Below are 24,968 nucleotides of genomic sequence, written 5' to 3' on the forward strand. Positions count from 1 at the left end.
TAAGGGGGCCCCCAGATACCGGCCCCCCACCCTAAGTGAATGAGTATGGGGTACATCGTACCCCTACCCATTCACCTGCAAGAAAAGTGGTAAAAACACAAATAAACCACACAGTGTATTAAAATATTTTATTTTTCTGCTCCGGAGGCCCCCCCTGTCTTCTTTATTAGCTCTTTTACCAGGGGGAGCTTCTTCTTTGACGTCTTCGGGTGGGTGGGGGCCGCCGTCTGGTTCTCTTCCACCGCCGGGGGGGGTGGCTTTTAAAAAAGCCCCCACCCCCCCGGCGGGTTTCCTTCGGCGGGGCTATTCTTCTTCCGCTATCCCGACGGGTCTTCTCCGCTATCCGGGGGGTCTCGCCGCTCTCCGCTGTTGACTCGTCGCACCCCGGTTCTTCGTCTCGCAGTCCGGTCCCTTCTTCCGTGCTGTACGTCTTCTTCCGTGCTGTGAGTTCTTCTTCCGCGCTGTGACGTCATGTTCTTCACTTCTCTTCTTCTCCCGATGTTGACTCGCCGGTCCTCCTCGCTGAAATGACGGATGCGCGCCTTGCATCGGACCTATATAGGCCTCACAGTCCCATCATGCTCTGTACCTACCCATGTGATACCTACCCACGTGGGTAGGTATCACATGGGTAGGTACAGAGCATGATGGGACTGTGAGGCCTATATAGGTCCGATGCAAGGCGCGCATCCGTCATTTCAGCGAGGAGGACCGGCGAGTCAACATCGGGAGAAGAAGAGAAGTGAAGAACATGACGTCACAGCGCGGAAGAAGAACTCACAGCACGGAAGAAGACGTACAGCACGGAAGAAGGGACCGGACTGCGAGACGAAGAACCGGGGTGCGACGAGTCAACAGCGGAGAGCGGCGAGACCCCCCGGATAGCGGAGAAGACCCGTCGGGATAGCGGAAGAAGAATAGCCCCGCCGAAGGAAACCCGCCGGGGGGGTGGGGGCTTTTTTAAAAGCCACCCCCCCCGGCGGTGGAAGAGAACCAGACGGCGGCCCCCACCCACCCGAAGACGTCAAAGAAGAAGCTCCCCCTGGTAAAAGAGCTAATAAAGAAGACAGGGGGGGCCTCCGGAGCAGAAAAATAAAATATTTTAATACACTGTGTGGTTTATTTGTGTTTTTACCACTTTTCTTGCAGGTGAATGGGTAGGGGTACGATGTACCCCATACTCATTCACTTAGGGTGGGGGGCCGGTATCTGGGGGCCCCCTTATTAAAGGGGGCTCCCAGATTCCGATAAGCCTCCCGCCCGCATACCCCGACAACCAACGGCCAGGGTTGTCGGGAAGGGGCCCTGTCCTCATCAACATGGGGACAGGGTGCTCTGAGGTGGGGGGGCCGCAGTGCGCCCCCCTGCCCCAGAGCACCCAACCCCCCCATGTTGAGGGCATGCAGCCTGGTACGGCTCAGGAGGGGGGGGGGCGCTCGCTCGTCCCCACTCCCTTCCTGGCTGGCCGGGTAGCGTGCTTTGGATACGGGTCTGGTATGGATCGTAGGGGGACCCCCTACGCCGTTTTTTCGGCGTAGGGGGGCTCTCCTTACAACCCATAACAGACCTAAGGGCCCGGTATGCTCCTGAGGGGGGACCCATGCCGGATTTTTATTTAAAATCCGGCGGGGACTTCCCCCTCAGGATTCATAACAAACGCCGCACACGTGTAGAATTGGCGGGAATCCAAGTCGGATCTCCCGTCGCTTCTATGACGCGCTTGCTGGGATGTGCTGTCACTATTCCAGTGAGTGCAAGATGTCGGCGAGATCTCGGCACCATGTCGCCGAGTATCAGCGCGACGCTGTCGTGCTAAAAGCACAATATCACAAACACCTACTGTATGAAATAAACAATTTAGATATTTGTGATTCAGATTATTTTATAGTGTGATATAGAACACTTTACAGCTCCTTTTCTGAAAATAGGGTTTTAGATTTAGTAATGATTGATTTGCTATAAGCCACAGGAAGCACCCCCCCCCCCCCCCCTGGTTACCACATCTTTGATGCATGAGCCCCAAAATGGTTTGATCAATTAGTTGAAATACATGATCTCCTGTTCTGTTCCCAGCCCTAATAGTCACTGTTGTGTGTGCTTCTCTGATGCCATTTGTCCTTGTCTCCCTGTTGCTGCTTCCCTATTTGCCACTGGAAAGGATTTGAGAAGTTAGTCCATTACTTCTCTGATAAAGCGTGGTATAGTACTATTTAAAATTACTTCCCATGTACTGCTTTCCTCTGTTTGTTGACATCACACTGTGGAATCATATACTCCTGCATGTTGCATGATCCATATCGTCTTGCATGCAACAGTCAAGTTTTTACACAGTGTGCTCTTGTTTCTTTTAAATGTTTTTGTGACCTGTGTTGTACTTTTTGTGAATGTACAGACATGGATACAAAAGTGGCAAGCCACTCAATTTAAAAAACAAAAGCTTTTTTTTTTACCCAAGTGGGTACCAACACTGGAACATTGATATAGCACTGAATAAATTTATTGGAAATGTTTGTGAAAGTAACCAAAATCATCCCCTTAGTGTATCTATATTAAAGCTGAACTCCACAAATTCTGTCCTTGCAATAGGATCCCCTGCACTTTAAGGGTTGATGCTTGTTTCCACAGTTAGGGATAGAGTAACTAATACAACTTATTTCTGCACCTCTATACTAAACTGACATTAAACCCTTGCATTTCGGGCCCACCCCACAAGGGTGTACTTTGTCTAATTCCTGGAGATCAGCTTTAAAACTGAAATTATATATTTTTTGCCATTTTAAATGGTTTGCTTGAGCCAAGATGGCCCAAACATACTCTTTCCATTACGAAATGATGTGGCCAGAGGTGGCTCTCTAATTAGGCAAATTAGGCAGTCGCCTTAGGCCTTGCACTACCAGGGGCCTCGCGGCCACCTAATTTGCCTGACGTGTCGGTGAGAGTGGGAGGGAATGTCCCCCAATCGGTGTCCCCAGGGCTGTCTCTCTGCCTGCAACTAGTTTTGCCTTGCCTGTGGACTGATCACTTGAGCACTGCCCGAGGTTCCAGGGGGTAAGTGGGTGGCTCCATGTACTCCCCTCCCCCGACTCCTTGAGGTATTACAACCCCTTTAATATATGCAATTTATACAGTTCATTTTTTTCACTTGACGTATTTTTCCCGTTATGGGAGTGAGTGGGCCTCATGTCTAAGATTTGCCTAAGGCCTCACAAAGCCTAGAGCCGCCTCTGGATGTGGGCGCTCTGTTGTGCTGTATCGTACTTTAGTAGCATCAGCTACATACAGTATGCAGCGCTGTGTTCAGCATCAGTACAGGCGACCTTTGCTGCAAGAAAATTTTTGAGTCAGCCTGAAAGTGGATGTAAACCCACTCTCATCCTTTCTAAACTACTGCCATAGTGCTGATCTATAAGGATATACATGCCTCCTGCATGTATCCTTACCTGTCAAATGTCTCCCCTCTGTCTGTTATAAGAACTTAAAAACAGCAGATTCTGTGTGGGTGGGTCTGTTGTCTGGAGCTCGTGGGTGGAGTCGTGATGTCAGTAGACTCCCCGCCCATCTCTACACTCCCCTTGTCCACATGCATTTTCTCCTATGTATGTATGTATTACACTAACATCCAGTCAAAATCCAGATCCGATCGTGGCTGGAGTCCCGCGATCGGTCCCCGGAGCTGAAGAACAAGGAGATCGCTGATCGCCGCCATTAGTAGTAAAAAATGTAATAATAAAAATGCAATAAAACTATCCTCTATTTTGTAAACACTATACATTTTCCGCAAACCAATCGATAAAAGCTTATTGCGATTTTTTTCTTTTTACCAAAAATAGGTAGAAGAATACGTATCGGCCTAAACTGAGGAAAACGTTTTTTTTTATATATTTTTGGGGGATATTTATTATAGCACAAAGGAAAAAATATTGATTTTTTTTCAAAATTGTCGCTCTATTTTTGTTTATAGCGCAAAAAATAAAAAACGCAGAGGTGATCAAATACCACCAAAAGAAAGCTCTATTTGTGGGGGGAAAAAAAGACATCAATTTTGTTTGGGAGCCACGTCGCACGATCGCGCAATTGTCAGTTAAAACGACGCGATGCCCAATCGAAAAAAGAGCTCCTGGTTCCTCTAAGTACTTCCCCACTAGCAAGCTGTTGCTGGGGGTACTAGCATGGCTCAAACTATAGACACAGGCACAGCCCAACGTCCTCATCATATGCTTTGATTGACAGCAGTAGCCAATGACTGCTATCAGTCTGCCCTGTAAGGAGCGAGAGAGAACTCTTGTGCACAACTCTGGAATGAGATTGGGCTCAGATAAGTATGGGTGGGCTTGGGGAGGATCCTGGACACAGAAAGTTTTATACCCTAAGGCTACTTTCACAACGAGGCGCTTTGCATGTGTTATAACGCTATAAATAGCGCCTGCAAAGTGCCTTGAACGAGCCTCTCTTTTTCACGCCAATGTGAAAGCCGAGGGCTTACAAACTGGAGCGGTGCGCTAGCAGGACGGTAAAAAAAGTCCTGCTAGCCGCATTTGAGGTATACACCGCTCCTAAAGTTCCCCTGCCCATTGAAATCAATGGGCAGTGCCTCCGAACCGCTGGCAAACCGCTGCTGTGCGTGGCTTTGTGGGCGTTTTTAACCCTTTTCGGCCACTAGCGGGGGTTAAAAGCGCCCCTGCTATTGGCTGAAAAGTGCAGCAAAAACAATGGTAAAGCGCCGCTAAAAATAGCCCTGCTTTACCGCCAACACCAGGAATGCCCCAGTGTGAAAGTAGCCTAAGGCCTTGTACACACGGCCGGGAATCCCGTCAGGAAAAACACATTGGTTTTCCTGACGGGATTCCTGGCAAGCTTTTCTTGCAAAGCCGCGCATACAGACGGCCATTCAAAAGAACCGTCTTTCTTTTGAATGGCAAGAACGCGTGACGTCATCGACTACAAAAAGCTGACGCTCGTCGCATTCGATGCCGTCACTGCCATCTTGCTACACTCCACACTAACCTTTCATTACAAGGCAGGTAAGCATACAAACGACCGATTTTCTCGGCAGGAAACACTCTGTCGGGAATCCCGACGTGAAAATAGAGAGCAGCGTTCTCTATTTTCCCGTCGGATTCCTGGCTGTTTTCCTAACGGGAAAGGGAGCATACACACGGCCAGGATTCCCGGTCAAATGCTCTCCTGGCAGTTTTCCTGCTGGGAAAACAGGTAGTGTGTATGAGGTTTTAGGCTTTAGAACCAATTGTGAGATTTATACCCCAAAGCTTCTTCTGTTTTAAGTAATCCTCGGGCTAAAATGTGCATTTTAAAACGGGTTACAAAAATGGCTCCAGCAAGGCAAAAAGATTAGTGCCAAATCTTAGATCTGTTTTAAAGGCAATGCATAACCCAAATTTATAGAAATTACAGAAATATTTCCTTTTTGCTTGTTGGTTATTTGCAAAGCACAAAAGAATACATATAGTATTCAATACATTCTATACTGTTTTATGAGCAAGCTACTATAGGTCTGCGTCGATTTTTCACATGTCAATGTATTTTAAGTAACTTTGGTTGATAAAGAGAAATAAAACCGTTTTAGCCCTTTCAAGACTCTTTCCACCAGCAGATTTCTTCTAATAGTATTCGATGGTAACCAATATGACAGCCTCCATCTCTATCATGTTATTATGGCTGCCATTGTTAATTGTGTAACTCTTGATACAAAGATACAGTTTAGCCTGGATGAGTTTTTTCCTAAATCTTCCAGGGTCCTGGGCAGTGGAAAAAATATTTGGAATTGTTCATTTTTGTCATCGGCTTTTCCATGTGAACCAGTACTGAACTGTCACAAGAATCCACACAAGAAAAACTCTAAACCTTCAGTAGGATTAGTAAACTTTTCCAAATCTCCCTAACAATATTGCAAGTACAATGATAGGTGGTCTGAGTTATTGTTGGAAGTTCAGTGAAAAATCTGTAGGCTGTTCAGGGCTAAAGGTGCAGTGATCGCAAACTTAAATCTATTGCAAATTCTTTGTTAAATCTAATCTTCCATGCAGTGCAAGATTTTCTGTGTACATTCTTCCTCTCTTGTAAATGCGGAGAACAAAACGCCTGTAGGCAAAAAAAAAAAAAAAAAAGATATACTCAAGTTTCCTCCGGCTTCCGTGATATAGAAGTGATGACATCATCATCCAATAAGATCCTGGGAATGCTGAGTAGTCGCAGAAATATGCTGAAACACAATGCTGGGAGCATCTTCCCATCGAGATTAGGAGCAGTCTGCATTCCCCATTCCTCTGCATTTGTGTTTTGTATACTATTTTTCAGTTGTTCCTTAACCACTTAAGCCCCGGACCAATATGCTGGCTAAAGACCCAAGGGGTTTTTACAGTTCGGGACTGCGTTGCTTTAACAGACAATTGCGCGGTCGTGCGACGTGGCTCCCAAACAAAATTGGCGTCCTTTTTTCCCCACAAATAGAGCTTTCTTTTGGTGGTATTTGATCACCTCTGTGGTTTTTATTTTTTGCGCTATAAACAAAAATAGAGCGACAATTTAAAAAAAAATTCAATATTTTTTACTTTTTGCTGTAATAAATATCCCCCAAAAACATATATATAAAAAAAAAAAAATTTCCTCAGTTTAGGCCGATACGTATTCTTCTACCTATTTTTGGTAAAAAAAAAAAAATCGCAATAATCGTTTATCGGTTGGTTTGCGCAAAATTTATAGCGTTTACAAAATAGGGGATAGTTTTTTTGCATTTTTATTTTTTTTATTTTTTTTACTAGTAATGGCGGCGATCAGCGATTTTTTTCGTGACTGCGACATTATGGCGTACACTTCGGACAATTTTGACACATTTTTGGGACCATTGTCATTTTCACAGCAAAAAATGCATTTAAATTGCATTCTTTATTGTGAAAATGACAGTTGCAGTTTGGGAGTTAAACACAGGGGGCGCTGTAACATTTAGGGATCACTGTGTATGTGTTTACTAGTGTAGGGGGGTGTGGCTGTAGGACTGACACCATCGATCGAGTCTTCCCTATAAAAGGGATCACTCGATCGATGCGCCGCCACAGTGAAGCACGGGGAAGCCGTGTTTACACACGGCTCTCCCCGTTCTTCAGCTCCGGGGAGCGATCGCGACTATAAACAAATAGCCGCGCCGTCGTCCCGGATCGCTCCCCGAGCGGACCCGACCTCCGCATGTACCGGGGGGGAGTCCCGATCGGACCCCCCACCCACGTCTAGGCAGGCACGTACAGGTACGTTGATGTGCCTGTCCGTGCCATTCTGCTGACGTAAATGTACATGAGGAGGTCGGGAAGTGGTTAAGGAAGGGGGATGGTCACGGCCAAACCTGAACGATGGACCTTGCATATTAGTTGTAAGGTCTGCTTCAAATGAGAGGCAACTGTACATGCTTTATTCTGGTGGTATCTTGTTTAATAAATTACCCTTCTGTGAGTGCAGTTCAGGTTATCGCTGACAATGGGAGTTCCAGAACCATCGTGACGGGTACCTACTTTCAAGTACAATAATTGTAAAAGTTGTTGAATGTTTGTTTTTTTAGGTGAAAAAAAAATTGTCAGGAACTTAGCCTGTAAATGGTTTAGAAGCGGTAGGACACAGAGGGGAAATTTTTCCATTTTAAACCTTAGAATAGTATGCCTACTTTCAAAAGGCCAGGCAATGCAGTCTTGGTAATTTTCATCTCTTTCTACAGTCTGGCCTGTTTAGATCTCTTTAAATTATTAACTACATAAGACATCCCTATGAGTCCCTATAAGTTGATTCTGAGTAGTTGCATAAAGCAATAAAACATATCATTTCAAACTGACTGGAATTTAAACTTCTGAAACTTTTTTTAGTTGATATTGATCGTTCTCTTTTTTTCTAACCCCTTTTACGAGTGCTTAACACATATGTGAAGCCACAAAAGGGGGGGGATTGAATGACCACACACCACACTCCTACATGAGTCAACAGCCAATGGTTATGTGCGGAGAGTGTTTACATGATCACTGATCCTTCTCTAACCCCCGGGTGCTTCTAACGGTTTAATGGAATGCCTGGGTGGGCAGACAAGGGTTAATGCTGTATTGTAATATGTGTCCCATTGGGGAGTTTTACCTTATTTCTTAGCTCACTAGTACAGATACCTGAAGGTAGCCAAATTGTGCCAGCATGTCCAAACAACCTTAAGTGACATTTTTTGTAAATAATTTGTGTGGTAATTAATGTTTAAAATAATATCATCTTTTAGAAAGAAACCCTTAGCTTGTGTTAACAAATAGAACACTTGTGCTGGATGTTTTTCTAGATAAATCAATTTACATGTATATCAAGTATTGGCAATGTGAGCAGCCCTTAGGCCTCATGTACATCTTAATACTCCAAATATGCTGGGAAAAATGTCTCTAATGTTGCATTTGTATGTGTATTGCGTTTAGCGTAAATGCATTCTACTGACCAGAATAGTAATTTATTCTGGCAATTAAAATAATTGTATGTGCTTAAGTGCATAAAAAAACTGATAACCTGCTCTCTGAATGCAGGTTTGGGGCATTTTCTTTTGATTGCCCCTGAATCTTGCACATGGATGCATGCATAAACGCCAGCATGTGCATGGCCACATTAAATACCATTCAACTGCGTTCATGGCCACAAAATAAAAAAAAGCCAGACTCCTCCATGTTCAGTGTACTTTGAAAAACCTTGTTTTGGGAAATTCGGACATCTTTCAGTATTTGTATTAACTGTTGGGTCACATGCTATGTCAGTCTCTATAATGAAGAGGAAGGCAATTTAACAGTTGACATTTTTTCATGCCTAGGGCTTGATTTACAGCTCAGGAGGCTGATCCCTAAACCCTCTGCTGCCGTAATGTAATGACTTTTTTTTTTTTAAATCAGTAAAGTTTTTATTTCGAAAAAAAAATAAAAACAGTAGCAGTACAAAATAACAGACATGTACATCGCATATAAATGACCTAAAGAAAGCAATGCCACACCCGGGGCAAAGCTATTCAAGCATAAAGCCAAGGAGCAATACATTGACACAGTAATAGTTCTGATGCGATCTTTCCGTACATCTGGTGTTCCAACTATAGGCACTTTAGACATATTATACAAAAAAAAATAAAAAAAAGGGGGGGGGGGTAAAAAAGCAAAACAAAAAAAAAAAAAAAAAAAAAAATATATATATAATAAAAGGAGGGGGGCAAAAAAGGAACAAAGAACAGGGGAAAAAACAATAGGGGGGGAAAACCAGCCAGCCTGATGCCATAGGTACCACATTCATTAGGTCACACAGCCCAATTATCTCTCACCCAGTAGTTTATATAGATGACCCCATCGCACCATTCTACTTAAACAAGGTTTTAACCTATTAACAGCCTGTCAAGTACCAGTTGTGGAGGGGCTACCTCCGGAGACCCCAGCCACCCTTGCCATATGTTGGCAAACTTCTGTGGTGCCTTTCTATGCAAGTATGTGTTCTTCTCGCTTATAAGGATCCTATTGACCTCCTGTACCCACTGTCGGCTCGACGGAACCCGAGCAGACAACCAGTATCTTGCTATAAGTTTCCGTGCCAAATATAGCAGTCTAAGCAAGGCAGTGTAGACAGGAGGCAGGTACAGGTCCTCATGTAATGTAATGACTTTAATACTTTCTTAGGAGCGGTATGTAAATCAGGGTCTCTGACTTTCTGATTGCATACTTGGTCTGTGTTAGTAATGCAAAAGTTATTGAAATCAAAGACAGCCATGCAGGTAGTAGCCTTCATATACTGTCTCAGCCCATATGTTCTTTAAGGTATTATTCTACAGCAAAATGCATTCTATCAGTAAGATATCATAAGGTGTGCATCACTGAAAGATTACCAACCATATTCTTTTCAGAAGCATTGTCCATTTCACCTGCCTTTTTTTTTTCTACTAGCCTCAGCAAGTGAAATCCTGGACACACGCTTACTGTGCTCATAAACGACTCCTGTTAATGTGTTTACTTCAGGTTGTTGTATTAACAGTAGCAGTTTTAATATGTCAGTATAGGATAGATTACTTTCTTGAATTAACAAATTCAATTACGTTACTTTAAAGCATTCTAATGAAGCACACATTTACATTGAAAAAACATTTGCCGCAGTACATACTGTTTTTAGTTTTACAGTAAATGTGTACATTTTATTAATTGCGTTTTTTATTCCTGACACTATTTAAGCATGTTTGCCAACCTTAATAACTGTTGTTATGAAGTTTTGTCATGGTAACTAATTCTTGCACATTTTGGCGAACTAGAAGTTCTTTAAATAAACAATAATAAAAAAAATATATACACTTTGGTGCAGTTCAAATAATTATTTTTTCCTTCTTTTTTTTTTCTGCAGTCTCAAATACTACAGTGTTCCAGCAGCACCCTCAGTTCCACAGACCTCCCCTCGGGAAAATTAACAGCATGTCAACTTATCGAGGTCCCAAATGAACCAGAAAAGCAAATCCAAGAATCTTTATCTAATTACCAGAGTGATGATTCTGGTGCCAGCTCCATCATCCCTGCAAATGAACTAAGTGATCTGTTAAGCATGCAGTTGAAGATAAATGATGGCGAAGACAAACCTAAAAATAAAAAGGAACAAGACAAAAATCATGCACAATTTGATGAGAACAAAAATGTTAAACGGTATTCTACTGACATTTTACACGAATTTTCACCTAGTCAACAAAAGGATGTAAAGTCTAAAACAAGTGTACATACATCATTACCTGGACAAATCTCAAGCCCAAAGACTTTGCAGTGCCCAAAGCCCAAACTGCAAAATACTTTGGCACATCGAGGAAACGCTTTATCCTCCCCAAACTGTAGCTCCACAGACTCTAAAATTTTGGTGAATTCGTTAAGCCCTTCTGTTCAACAAGAGAATTTCCATACCAAAAAGAAACCGATCATACCGAATACCAATCCTGTGCATCAGACAACTGTAAATGTCACTCCTGACTCCAACACTAGCAAACTGGAAAGGATCAATTCACCTTCTAGTCAGACCCCATTGACTAAACCCATGCCAGATAGAAGACGCCTAATTCACAGTACGTTGCCATCCACTGATAAGTTGTCAAGTGAAGGAGAGTTATCTTCTCATCTGCGAGCTCCAGCAGCTGAATCCTCAAAGCTAGTAAGCAAACTAATGCCCAAGGGATCATTGCTCAGACCTCCAAGTAATCTTCCTTCCAAACTAAAGGCACCAAATATTTCCAAGCCTGATGTACTTTCACAAGATGTTCCTAAAGAACCCCCAAAACCCCCAGGAAAGGCTTCATCTTCAGTTCTCCCTAGACCCCATTCATATAAAAAAGATGGTATGCGCGAAGCTGATACTTGCTCCATCCCAAAGAGGCTATCCCGACTCCCTCAACCAAAGTCAAATTAAATGAAAATAATATAGTTATACTGTATGCTTAAACGTAATAGTGGGTACAATGGTAGTCTCCTGTTTTAAGGAATGACAGTGGCCATGGTAGGGTTTTAATACAGTTTATTGTCAATGTTGGGTTACCAAGAACATCATGGGGGGAAAAAAATTCTTGACCTATACAAAATATCTTGGCTTTGACATTGACTAAGTATCCAGTTTGCCTTCTACAGCAGTTCAACGGTTATAAACTATATGCTGCAGATGTGTTCATCCATTTTACAGATTTTCTTCTGAGTCCTGATCATCACATAGTGCAAATATAAACCATATATTTATGCATAATATATAATTTACTGCCAGTTGTACAATATATTTTCAAGTTCTATGCAAGTTTGTCACTTATTTATCTATCTTAAGATTATAAATTGTATTTATTAAGTTGATATTTGTATTTTGCACATTACCCTGTTTAGATCTGCATACTATAATTTTGTACTTGTATCGTGGAGTTCATCCACACAGGACACAGTCTACAAACAAACTAATTTGCCGCTACATAAAGAAATTGATTCCCTCATTTTTAATCCTTTGTGAATAAGTCTTTATGAAATAACTCTTCCTTCACATTCATATTAGGTATCTGGTGGCCTTTGTTCAGTTTCCTTGCAAAGTTAGGACCAAAAACATTGCATAAAATGCTTTAGGGTGGCATAACAGTATTATCAACAGGACTTTCAGCTCTAAGTTAATTATTTAAAGTTAAATAGCACAGATTTCTACATTTTATTCTGTGGATATTAATATTAAAACTGTTCGATAGATTATACGGTGCATAGAAATAAGCTTCAGAAGGCTGCAGGAAAGCTTTCACAGAAGTTCAGGTTGTTTGCTTATGTTTTACACTAAATCAAAGTGTTAGTACACACCAAAATCTATTGATGTTTAATAGAAGAAAAATGAAGGGCTTCTGCATTTAGATCTCATTGCCCTCTTTCTACTTTAGAAGCCAAGATGAAAGAGATGAGTACTTGATGTTTCTTCTGTAAATATGCCTTTTGAGCTAGGCAGCATATCGTTGAAAATGGGATACCTGGGGTGGGAAAGAGAAGTTCAGCACTTGCCCTTGTGCAGTACCATGTTTTTCCCAATGTCAAAGATTCCTATACTTTATGAATCTCTGTCTTATAGCTGTGCAGCATACATCCTGTATTTTCTTTTCTTTTCTGTGTCTACAAATATTCAGCAGAGGATTGCAGGAAAGATAGCCCAGTTTAAACATTTACTTATTTCTGATTTGGCAAAGGTACATACACTGACATTAGTTAACAACCCTATAGCATTCACTAGCAGCGGTGCTTTAGCTCTCGCTGGACCACTTCACAAGCCTGTATGTATTAGACTTAAAATTGGTGCTTTTGGGTCACTAAAAAAAAATGCGTACCTTGGTAAAAACTGACTTTAGATCTTATGTTGCACATGAGGGTATTTTCAATGTTAATCACTATATTATTTATATTTGGAGTATTTAGTAATGCAAAATGACCTTGCACTTGCTGTTTTGTTATTTATAGTTGACTTCTGACTTTGCTATACAATCTATTATATATATGGAGGTGGAGTACATTTCTAAGGAACAGGTTTACAATGAGCTGTTGCTCAGGATGATCATTTGCTAGCCCTTCTTGGGTGTCCTGTTGAAATCTTTGAGGTATAAAAAGTAAAATGAAGGCAGCATTATATGGCTTCTCAATAAACAACTAGTAAACATGTCACTGGTAGAATATTGGTAGACTGGTAAAATGTTCTAAAGACCAGCAAAGTTACAATTTTGGCTATATGATAAATTACTATAGTTGAGTGAGGGTTCATTTTTAGAGCTATTCTTTTATTGCAGTACGAAAGCAATAATGTGGGAGCTACCACTGGTTTAAGCAAGTTACTTGGATACTCTGGGGCTGCTTTTATTTAATGTCTTCCTAATTTATGGAATGAGCATATACGAAACATCACTTATATCTCAGACCAGTAATGAATATCGTTGGAGCTATTGGTTAAAAGCCATATTATGGTTACCTAAATATCAAATCAGCCAATTTTGTATTACATTTTCCATGGAGTAGGGACTTTTTGTAATGCTGTATTCAAAACATCTGCGTAAAATCAATACTAGGGTGGGAAGTCATGACTACAAACACATCACAAAGCGTGCTCCAATAATGCCTAAAAGGCTCACTGTGCTAAATATGTCAATATCTAATATTTTACCTTTCTGTAAAGATGATAGAATGAACTATGAAAGTGGTATCACCAAAAATATTAATTACTGTGGGCTTGTATGGCTGTAACTTGGTGCTACAGCTTAAGGATAACATGAGTTAGCTTATGTCATCAGATGGCTCGTTTGAATTGCATCATTATCAATAGTACATAATGCCTGTATAAATATGTGCTATGCAAAACTTATACTCTTTCTGTCCAGCAATAGTAATACTCATTTAATCTGCTGAACATGATAGCCTCTCATAGATTTAGAAAATATTTGAGCTATTCACTTGGTAAACCCGTAACACCTAATTTTTCAATATTTACAGGAAAAATATTGCGGTCACTTCTCTGGCTGCCTATCTGTATGAAAATTTCATCATTTCCTCCTCTGCATTTAGATTTTTTTCCCCATTTAGTATATGACGGTCTTCAAACCAGTAGGCAGTTCTCTAGAACAGGGGTCTCCAAACTGCGGCCCTAGGGCCGGATGCCGCCCTTTGCTAGCCTTTATCCGGCCCTTGGGGCAGTATTGCTCCCAACCATGAGGCACTATTCCTCCCAATGACACCAACAATGGGGCACTATTTATTCCACTAACAGCAATGATGGAGCATAATTCCTCCTCCTACTGCCCACCAACACTGGGGCCATATTTATGCTCGCTGATGCTTGGCCCTGGGGCATGTTCTACCCCCATTGGTCAGAATCTGGCCCCCCTGAAGTCTGAAAAACAGTAAACTGGTCCTTTGCTTGAAAAGTATGGAGACCCCTGCTCTAGAAGAAAAAAAAACTTTCAGTTCTTGAATCTCATACTGGTTACATATATAAAATAGCAAGTTTCCTAACATAACAGTATAGTTCTTTGCCACATAGTAAAGAACATTCAATTATCTTGCATCCTTTTTTCAGATCTGTACTGTAATTTTAGCATTTTATTATTAAACAATTTTATAAATAAGAATACAGAAAACGGTGAGTGCTCAGATCAAAAAGGCGATCAACCTGATAGTCAAAGTATATCAAAAACAGTGCAACGCATAAAGTGCACCAAGAAATCATGAAGTGAAAGCCATACAATCAAAAGTACATAATAAAATAGAAAAGTGCATCAATCCAAAAATAAATTATAAAAACTAATATATATTGCTAATTGTATAATCATAAAATGCAAGTGCTAATAGTGCATGTGAAAAGTTCAAATGTCCATATATCAAGCAACATCCAAGATAGGTGATATCAGTGCATGAAACCACCACCACTATGCACTCGCAAGAAATCTGATGAAAATTAGCATAGGCTGTCAGATCCGCTTAACAGATCCTTCATGCTTAGATGTTCAGCATGAACCAAATGTATCCAGAGCAGGGCCCTATGCTAAAAATGCTCATGACATGAAGCCCAAAGTGTGAAGTTATTGTGTAGTATTAACTAAAATAGTTGACTAAAAACAAAGGGTAACTTCAACGCGGGACAAAACAAACAAATGCGGCTGCACTTACTAAGATGGTCGCTGATCCGGAAATGGCGGCATGACCTCCGCACGTAAGGCTCCACCCCTCACATTTCCTGCCTATGCACGTCTTCAGGGAATATGTATCCTTGGGCATAGTTGTGGTGGTTTTATACACTGAATGCACTACTTATCTGCTGCACTGTATATCACCTAACTTAAATTTCATTAGTGGATGTTGCTTGATATATGGACATTTATTTGAACTTTTCATATGCACTATTAGCACTTGCACTTTAGGGTTATTTAATTGGCACTATATATTACTTTTTAACATTGAATTTTAGATTGATACACTTTATTTTGTTATATACTTTTGATTGTATGCATTTCGCTTGGTTCATGATTTCTTGATGCACTGCACTGTTTTTTGACAAACCTCTAATTATCAGTAAGAGCCTATATTAAAAAGCTTACATATAATTCATACCCATGTGTGGCTCTTCACAGACACGCAAAGCAGATGTGAGATTTTATAGTGTACAATCATGGTGTTTTAACAAGTTTTGTACAGTAAACAATCGTTAAAGGTACACAGCTCTGATAGTTTATTTTTCTTTAGTTTTTCATATATACACAATGTTTGGTCTGTTGCAGTCTATAATACAGGTATATTTTATCAGTAGTGCATATTCGTTTTATCATAGATTCTGGACCTTGGAAGATTTTTTTTTAGTAGGCCCGCACTTGGTACTAGTTGGTCCATGTTAAATAGGCAAATCTGAAATCCGTGCATATGACCTTTTTAGTTTTAAGGACAGCACTAATATTTTATTCTTGACAAAATAAGTTTTCTAGAAAATCATACCTTGCCTAATGCCCACTGTCTAGCAAAATGGGGCCACCTTTACCACACTGTCACTGTTTTGCTGATATCAATACGTCTAGATTTTGACAGTTTTCAAAACTGCTGGTATGGTGCGTTTAAAATATAAGAGCTCTCTAGGAAACCTGGCCTACCTAGATGTTTAGATTTTGATCCTCCATAGTAAACATCAGTAAGAGTTTACCTCTGCCGCTTACATGCATAATGCAAAAGGTTATCTGTAGGTGCTTCAGCTTTTAATTTGGGGTTCAGCCATTCAAACCTGAGCGTTGTGACTACTAACATGAGACCATTATCAGTCTTTGTTGGAATAGTGACTGTAATTCTCCACACAGGTCACCAAGATCTGTTGTATTTGCAAACAAATGCAGCCTTGCACATTAATATGCTGGTCCTTGGGAGCCACAAACTACATTTTTAAAGCCCAGGCTACGTAAAAAGATTGTTCGACCAGGAGACAATCCATATAGTTGAGTCTTCCAGTGACAAGTCGGGTCCAGACAGAGCAGCAACACCTTCCTGTGTATATCGGATGATGGATAACGGGTTAATCAGCACTTGCAGACCTCCATTTTTGCATCCAAGGCCATCCCTAAACATTCAGATTGGATGATCATACTGTCCATTTTAGTTTTTCATTAGTTTGTTGTTTAGTGTACAATTCTTATTCTTGCTGCCTCACTATGCTTATAACAATCACAGCTATTGTAAAGGTTAAGATAAGTGCATCAATCCTTTATTTAGTACTGGGAGTTTGATTTAATCTTCTGACGGTTAAAAAAAAAAGACAATTTCTGGAGAAAAGCGTTAGGCGAGTGCCTTCAATTAATAAGTTACCTAACATTAGGCACAGTTGTTTATAAGCTGGATTGCATTCTTCTGCCTTTCTCTGACTTGTCAACCAGTCATCCAGCTCTGATATGAGAATTCCATTAGTTTGCTTGTTTCTCACTCTATTTAGGCTGCTCTAGAAGCTACTGACATCTTAAAGTCTCTTGTATAATAATATGTGCAATATCTGTAAGAGGAAAGACTAACTATATAACTACTGTACTTTATGTGGAATAGAAGAACATTTAATTAAGGTGATAAAACAAAAGAAAACAATATGCACTTTAAATGAGCTTTACTGCTTGGAGTTGTGCCTAAAATTATCTACTTGCCTCCAATTGTTTGGCTTTCTTTACATGTAAAATAATAAAAATGTACTTGTTTTATAATTGCTGTGTCTAAATGATCTTTAAAGAGAAATAAATACAACACATCTTTGTAGCATTCCTGTTTTTTCCTGGTATACTAAACTTAATGAGTTTATTTGTTCTGTACACATACATTTATTTTTATGTACAAATGGTTTCTTTGAAGTTGCCCCACTTCACCCCTACTTCATAGAATGTTTGGTCTCTATATCTTATAATGACAAGCGGTACACTTTAAACCCTTGCACATAGGGCCATCCAGCTGCAGTCTGCCCCACTCAAATGTTTGGAGTACATTCACATATGCGAATGCACCCTTCTCGCGATTAGATGTGAGAATCCCAGTGGGGGTTCGTGTGATTTAGATTCAAGTAGGAAGCCCAATTGAAAGCAATGGGAGTCTGTCAGCTCTCGCAGTGTATGAAGATAGACTGACTGTGTCTAGGGCCGATCACTCGCATGTGATCGCTGCTTTAAATTTTTCATGCGAGTGGCTTGATTAGCTTATAGAGCCGACCGCCTCCTATTGCTTTCAATGGGGTTGGCTACGTTAATCTAATCGCGGGAACCCCTGCTGGGGTTCTTGCATCTAATCGCAGGCAAGGTGCATTTGCAGGTGTCACAATAAAAAAATGTATAGTGGTGCTAGAGGGATGTATCATAAACATAAACTTAGCAAGACGTCATGATGTAATAGGCAAGTCCATGATGAAAGTCCATGGGATGAAAAGTAATCAGACAGCACCTGCCGGCAGCACCCTTAGAGCGAAGCAAGTGACTGTATAGTGGAAGCAGTAACCAAGGAGTGCCAGACTAATTTCAGTATTAAAATCAACAGTTTAATAAAAGCAAGACAATTGGCAACTCATAAGATAGATGAGTAATACAGGCTCAATAGTTGGGACTCTTCATTTTACTGGCCTCACTGAGCCCTCTGGATGTCGTAGCAGCCTCGAGCACTGGGGTGGACGCAGGAAGCGGCCAATCGCTGCCGTAACCAGCATGGAACACAAGATGACGCCGGACGTGACCTCACTGTGGAGGGCATCTAATGTTTTGTAAGCTGCAATATATTTGGGTTTGGGTTTAATACTAGGTGAGGGCTAAGCAAATATTGTCTCGCTAAAGTTCACAAAATCATGGAGGGACAAAGTAGCTGACCATATGTCCTGGTAAATAGACAGATATAAATGCAAACTATCCAAATGAAGGTAGCACTAAAACAAACACTGATTAAATATGCAAAATTTGTGAAATGATTAACCACCTCAATACTGGACATTTTCACCTCCCTCTTGTCCAGGCTAACTCTCAGTTTTCAGTGCTGTCACACATTGAGAATAGGTCATGCAACACTACCCAAATTACATTTTTACCCTTTTTGGTCATAGCAATCACATGGTATCTGGGCGAATCACAGTGGCCTGGTACTGATTGCTCTGCAAGGCGCATGAATGGGAGGATGCCATACGTTTTAAGAGAACTCCTGTTCAGCCTAGTGTAATAACAAACCAACACTGATATACTGTATAACAGTAATCAAATCTAAACATTAATATGGATCAGAAAATATTAAAAATATTAAATGTGCTAATCAAAGTGAGAAGGTCCAAATAAAGTCCATAAAAGGTGATATCCAAATCCCACATGAAAAAAAAAATAACAGGTAAATCCTCTTAATCCAGTGTACACAGACACTAGCACCACATGTGAGCCCACTGTGCCCTTAAGTAGGAACTCTTACTGGAACTCCATGACCCCCGAATACAGCTAACGGGCATAGCATAAGACAGATTGGCAGAGCCAACGTTTGTGATGACGTCACTGCATTCAGTCCACCCCCTTAAAGGGGTTGTAAAGGAATTTTCGTTTTTTCATAATAAGCATCCTTTACCTGCAGACATTCCTCTTTTCACTTCCTCATTGTTCGTTTTTGCTCAGAAGTTGCTCTATTTCTTCTCTGTTCTGTTCACTTTCTGCTTGTCTGATTTTACTGACCACAGTGATGGGAGGCTTTACTGTGGTGGTCAGTAACGTGCTCTCCCCCTCCTGGGAACTACATCTGTGCGGCAGGACGCTCTCTACGTGTTAGAGACTTCAAGGAGGTGTGAATTACTGGGCGTGCCGCAATTCATACTGGGAAATGTAGTTCTTACATGAACGAGCGATGCAAACCAGGAAGTGAATGAGAGAACAGAAACTAGAATGCCGGAGATGATATAGATGAAGGAATTTAATAGGTATTTACTCATTTTTTTAACAGAATCATTACACTATTCTGTCTGTCTACCTTGCAGACATTAATTTTAGGCAACTTTTTTTTTTTCCTTTAGTGACCCTTTAAGTGTTTCATCAGATGTTAACGTTCTCAAGGGATATCACAATGTGAGTGCTTTTAACACATTTGGAATACATTTCACTTCATGATATTGCAGTATTTTTTTTATTACCTTTTATACATGGGCTCTACTGAGTGTGGGCTGCATTTTAACTGAAGAAGCTGGAGGAGAACTGATCCTGGATAAGCTATGTACTGTACACATGCTGACCATTCATTTTTTTCAGGTGGGATTGGACTTTCACATAGACTTTATTTTGATCTCACATTGATTAGCACATTTAATTTTGTCATTTTCTGATCCATATTAATTTTTAGATTCGATCACTGTTGCATACGGTATACAGGCGGTCACCGGGTTACAAACAAGATGGAGTCTGTAGGTTTGTTCTTAAGTTGAATCTCGTCAGAACAGGTAAATTTTTTAGGTGTAGCTCCAGCCAAAAAAACTATTTTTAAGCTTTTTGGATAGCATAGGGAAGTGTTCTCACCCCTGTGACATTTGTTTTGCTGTCTGCCCCTGTTCAGAAGATTTCTGTCCCAATGACAATTGGATTTTGAAACATTTGGGTTGCTGTGGAAATGAGCCTTGGTGATAAAGCTTCAGTGGCGACACCTTTTTCCCATGATAACTCTTATAGGAGTGTGTGTCGCAGAACACGCGCAAAATCGCGCTCTTTCCTGACACAGACAAATGCTCTGCTCTTTAGGGGTACCATTAATTAATTATGGTACCCCCACACATTGGAAAACGTGGGGTGCTTTTGCTGCAGTGCAATTTAAAAAAAAAAAAGTTTGAGGACTTGTTTCCCTGCATTTTGTATGTACGGAAATGAATGGACTGCCCTACATGCAGCTACACAGATGTGAACCAAGGGCTTGTTCACATGTCATAGGGGCGGTAAAACCACATGGTTGATCTGTTTTTACCACCCCCAACTTCTCCACCTTTAGCTGCAGAGGCAGCAGCTGAGGGTGTTCACATGCTGTGGCTGCAACTGGAGGTATACCGAGGGTGAATGGGGCTGCACTGCAATTACCCCACAACTGTGTGCATTACACGGTTGCGGTGTAGTGATGCTGCTTTTATGGGCTTAAAACAGGTGGTAAAGAGGCAACATAATGCCTCTTTACCGCCTGTCAAATGCCTCTGAAAAGCGATCTGTGCATGGATTGCTTTTCAGTGGAGCAGCAGTCCTTGCTGCTATCAAACAAGCCCTACAAAAGCCATTCTGATGGTACAGGAATGGGGGGAGGGGGTCAGGATTAAAAGTAACATACAGACACATGCTTGCACACATACATACATACATTCATACATGCACACACACACATATATAGACAGACACTCACATATGCAGACACACACATGTATAAAGCCATTTTAAAATGAATCTAGCTTCTAGCTCAGTACCTTTCCAGATTCCTCATTCAGCCAGGTACTGCACTCTAGGGGGAAGCAGAGAGCACAGCACACTCCTCTGCACTTTACTTTCACTTTTGAAGCCGACAGAGCTTCTCACAGTTCGGCAGGAGAGCAGCTCATCTGACAGCCTTCTCTCCACTGACCCCGCGGCACACCTGAGAACCTCTGACGGCTCACCAGTGTGCCGCGGCACACTGGTTGAGAAAGGCTGCCATAGTTTGATGCCATTCCACAAGCATATGCAATTTTAAAGCGTGACCTATTTGGTATCTATTTATTTGGCATAACATCATCTATTACATTTTACAAAAAAAGTGCACTGTGTTTGGGTGCAATATAATTCATTAAAGTGTATTTTCTCCCAAAAAATTGCGTTTAAAAACACTGCGCAAATACCACGACATGAAAAAATGACAAGAGCCACCATTTTATTCTCTAGGGCCTCTGCCAAAAAAATAATAGGTATATTGTTTCAGAGTTAAAGTAAATTTCTTACAAAAAAAATTTTTTTTTTTCATGTAGGTGAGAAGTCTTAGATTTGGCTCAGTTGGTAAGTGGTTAATCAATGTTGGTTTGGAGATTTAGCAATACCTTCATTTTGATAGTAAATATTGTCTACTCTTAAGGCATGTGTCCTTTAACTTTCTAGGTGTAATCTGTATTTTCTTTTCCAGATCTTTGCAGTAATTCGGCATGAAATTACTTCTGCACTATTACTCTGTCCAGGAGTTTACTTTAATAAAGACCAGTTATTGCTGCTCTCTCGCCAAGTGCAGGGTGACTGGTCTTGCTTGCCCCCCCCTGTATTTTTCTGCCACAGCCTGGCATGTGCTTGGTCCTACATAGCTCTCCTGTCTGCTGAAGCTATAAGCAGTTCTTTGATGATGTCACCACCACCTTTTCAAGCTATTTGACAAATTGTATGTATACCCTTTGTGGCTATTGAGGAATTTATTTAAGTGAAAGCTTGTGGTGTGTACCAACGGAGGCATCTTTAACAAAAACAGAAGTCACAACAACATTATAATCACATACATTTTCTGAATCATTTGTGTACTGTATAGTATTTTTACTGCTACTGCAAATGTCATTTTTGTGAGTGCACTAGTGACACCTTGTGGCCACCTGAGGGAAGAGCTTTGATATGCTTGTTCTTAAATTAGACATCTATGACAGCTACACCGTGTAATGTTGTAAAGTAGTCCGTTCTTTGAATCACCATTTGAAATGATTGCTTAGACCGTTTTATGATATTGAATGCATTCAACTGATGCTTCTCATTTTGTTATGGGAACACTTAGATGTGTAATATATTAATACAATATGTATAAATATTTTACAGCAAACTTCAGGGGATACAGTACATATAATACAATTCTCCTTGACTATTAACATATTCCTATGACATCATCCTTCAATCGAGTGTTACTTATTTTTATCTGTGTTTTGTCATTTTCTTTATTGATCTATAGCTATGCATACTATTTTTTATTTAGCTTGCACCGTCAATCACTTATCACTTACAGTAGCATTTCGAAGGTAGGTATATATCTCAGAAATTAGTCCTCATAATAATAATTTATTAAAACATTTTTTTTTTTATTTACACATTTTTTAACTGTGGGCCAAATTATCATGGACCATGTGATAGCTGTGGGCCAATTTACAACATCACTGTATAGGAAGCATAGCTGTAATGAATGATATTTATTCATAATAGAATGTTGACACTGGGTGCTCCCTGGGGCACTCAAAGCAGCCGAAATCCACTGTGTCCCAGGCTGGATCATGTACATGTACGTGATCGAGCCTTCCTGTGCCGCCTGCTTTCAGGAAATGTACTCTTAAGCCTCATACACACGATCTGACTTCCATCAGACAAATTTGTGGATTTTTGTCCGAAGGGCGTTGTCCATGAACTTGTTCTGAATACAGACGGCAGAACATTTTCAGCCAACATACACCAAACCATGTGTTTTTTCAGCTCTTTACTGCCATCCTTTGGGATACTTCTGCTATTGTTGTCCGATGTTTAGCATTGGTTCGGAGCATGCGTGTTTGTACTTTGGATTTTAGTCAGTCGGATAATCCAACGTAACACACTTGTCGGACAATTTGAGAGCATGCACAGCCAACATTTGTTGTCTGAAATTCCGACGACAATTGTTTGATGGAGCATAAAGACGGTCGGATTATCCGACAAAATACATTCGTCTGAGAATTGTTGTCGGGATATCCAATCGGGTGTACGTGCCTTTACTTACTTGATCTACTACTCCCCAAGCAGACAGTGCTCCCATATGCTCCGGGAAGTGGACAGTTCCTCCCCGTCCTCACATCCAACACAGGGCTACAGTCCCTACATTGGACTTGATGATGTCAGAGGACCTTAGACCACCGGAGCAAAGCACAGTTGATGGAGAATGACGTTGTCAGTGTGCCTCTTTTTTCTGCCATGCTCTTGGTTTATTTTGGCCAAGTGGTATCAGGCAGCAAAAGGTTTCTTTGTTCCTTTTAGAAGCAACTGAAAGAAGCCGACTAATTTTAACTTTTCCTCTTGGCGCTGTTTGGACCATTTAATCTCAACTGAATATCATGAACTATGAGAGAATTCAGTGCAACACAAAATCTACCCTTCATCTGCATCTATCTATACAGTGCTTTCCTACTTGCGCAGTAGAACGTAGGGCCAACATTTTTTTTTTTTTTTTTACGGAGGTCCTTTGGTATTTTATTTTTTTTTTTAACATGAGGAATGTTTATTAAAGCAGTACAGTAATACACTTGTGAATACAGCACACATACAATATACAGGAACTCAATTGAACAGGTTACACAAAACAGGTTAGTGCGAACACATACAGCAGAGGTACTAGAAAACATTGTATCTAGGAAGGTACCAATATTTTCTGCATAAAGACTAGGCACCATAACAGAGAGCCAGCAGCAGACTTAATGAAGCCTAGGAGCAGATGGGGCTGCTACTCAGCTCCAGGGTCCCTTTGGAGAGGTAGAGGGCGAGGGGGGGGGGGGCATGAAAGGGTGGGAAGAAGACAGGGGGAGGGGGGAAGCACCAGATGAGGGAGGGTCTGCAAATAAGACCCTACAGTTGAAACGGCAGGACATCTAATAGTCCCAGGTGGGGGGGGCAACCTCAAAACTTCACGTCAGGGAGCCACACTGCCATTGACAAAGAATGTAAGCAATGTTTTTAGATCGTAAGATGTCTAGCCTCCATCCACGCCACCCAAATTTGATCAAACTTCTGTGGGCAGTTTCGGCCCTTATAAGTGATCTTATACAGCGGCAGTACTGCATTTATATGGGCTCGCTAGGCCGAAAGCGTGGGAGGGTCTGAGAGCTTCTATTTAAGTAAGATTGCCTTCCTGGCATAGTAGGCCACATAAAACACAAACAGTTTAACATGCTTGGTGGTTGCCAGATTGTCAGTAACACCCAGGAGGAAGACAAGTGGGTCAATATCTAAGCGCAGGACAGCAACTCTGTTGATATCCGCCACCACTACCCGCCAATATGTTTGAAGAACATGGCATGACCAAACCACATGGAGGAATGTCCCCACCAACTGCCTGCACTTAGGGCACGTGTCCTCACCTGGTCAAGTTTGACAAAGAAAGCGTTCGGGATGGGGACTGGGGTGTGGCGGAAAGCATATAGGAATTTTGAAAGGAAAGTCATCTTAATTAAGTTCACTCTGACTCCTGAAAATGAGTCGAAGCGGTTGATAGTAGATGGCGCCGCAATCAACGACTGCCCAGCATCACGGAGATACAGAAGCATGTCGTCGGAATACAGGGAGACTTTTTCAACCAGCGGGGGAAATTAAATACCTCCAACCACCTCCGAAGCCCTCAGGAGCACAGCCAGTGGCTCAATGGCCAGAGCAAAGAGGGCCGGGGAGAGGGGGTAGCCTTGCCTAGTGCCTCGGTGGAGGGGAAAGGAGGACGACAAAATACCATTTGTATGGCCTA

The 24,968-nt window shown here is 41.3% G+C and overlaps 1 protein-coding gene across 4 annotated transcripts in view; it reads left to right on the plus strand.

Annotated features, from left to right (window-relative positions):
• The window catches only part of CCSER2 (coiled-coil serine rich protein 2), a 158,389-nt gene extending 145,965 nt beyond the window's left edge, over positions 1–12,424 (plus strand). For 2 of the 4 annotated variants that reach the window (XM_040320507.1, XM_040320508.1), the window contains exon 11: positions 10,387–12,424. In XM_040320507.1, coding sequence (XP_040176441.1) covers positions 10,387–11,427 — 1,041 coding nt within the window. In that variant the 3' untranslated portion in view covers positions 11,428–12,424. Of the gene's footprint in view, positions 1–2,158; positions 2,199–10,386 lie in introns of all 4 variants that reach the window. The other 2 variants (XM_040320509.1, XM_040320511.1) reach the window with 2 other exon arrangements.
• Positions 12,425–24,968: the final 12,544 nt, after the last annotated feature.

The sequence above is a fragment of the Rana temporaria genome, chromosome 8, assembly GCF_905171775.1.
Source record: "Rana temporaria chromosome 8, aRanTem1.1, whole genome shotgun sequence".
Classification (NCBI taxonomy): Eukaryota; Metazoa; Chordata; class Amphibia; order Anura; family Ranidae; genus Rana; species Rana temporaria.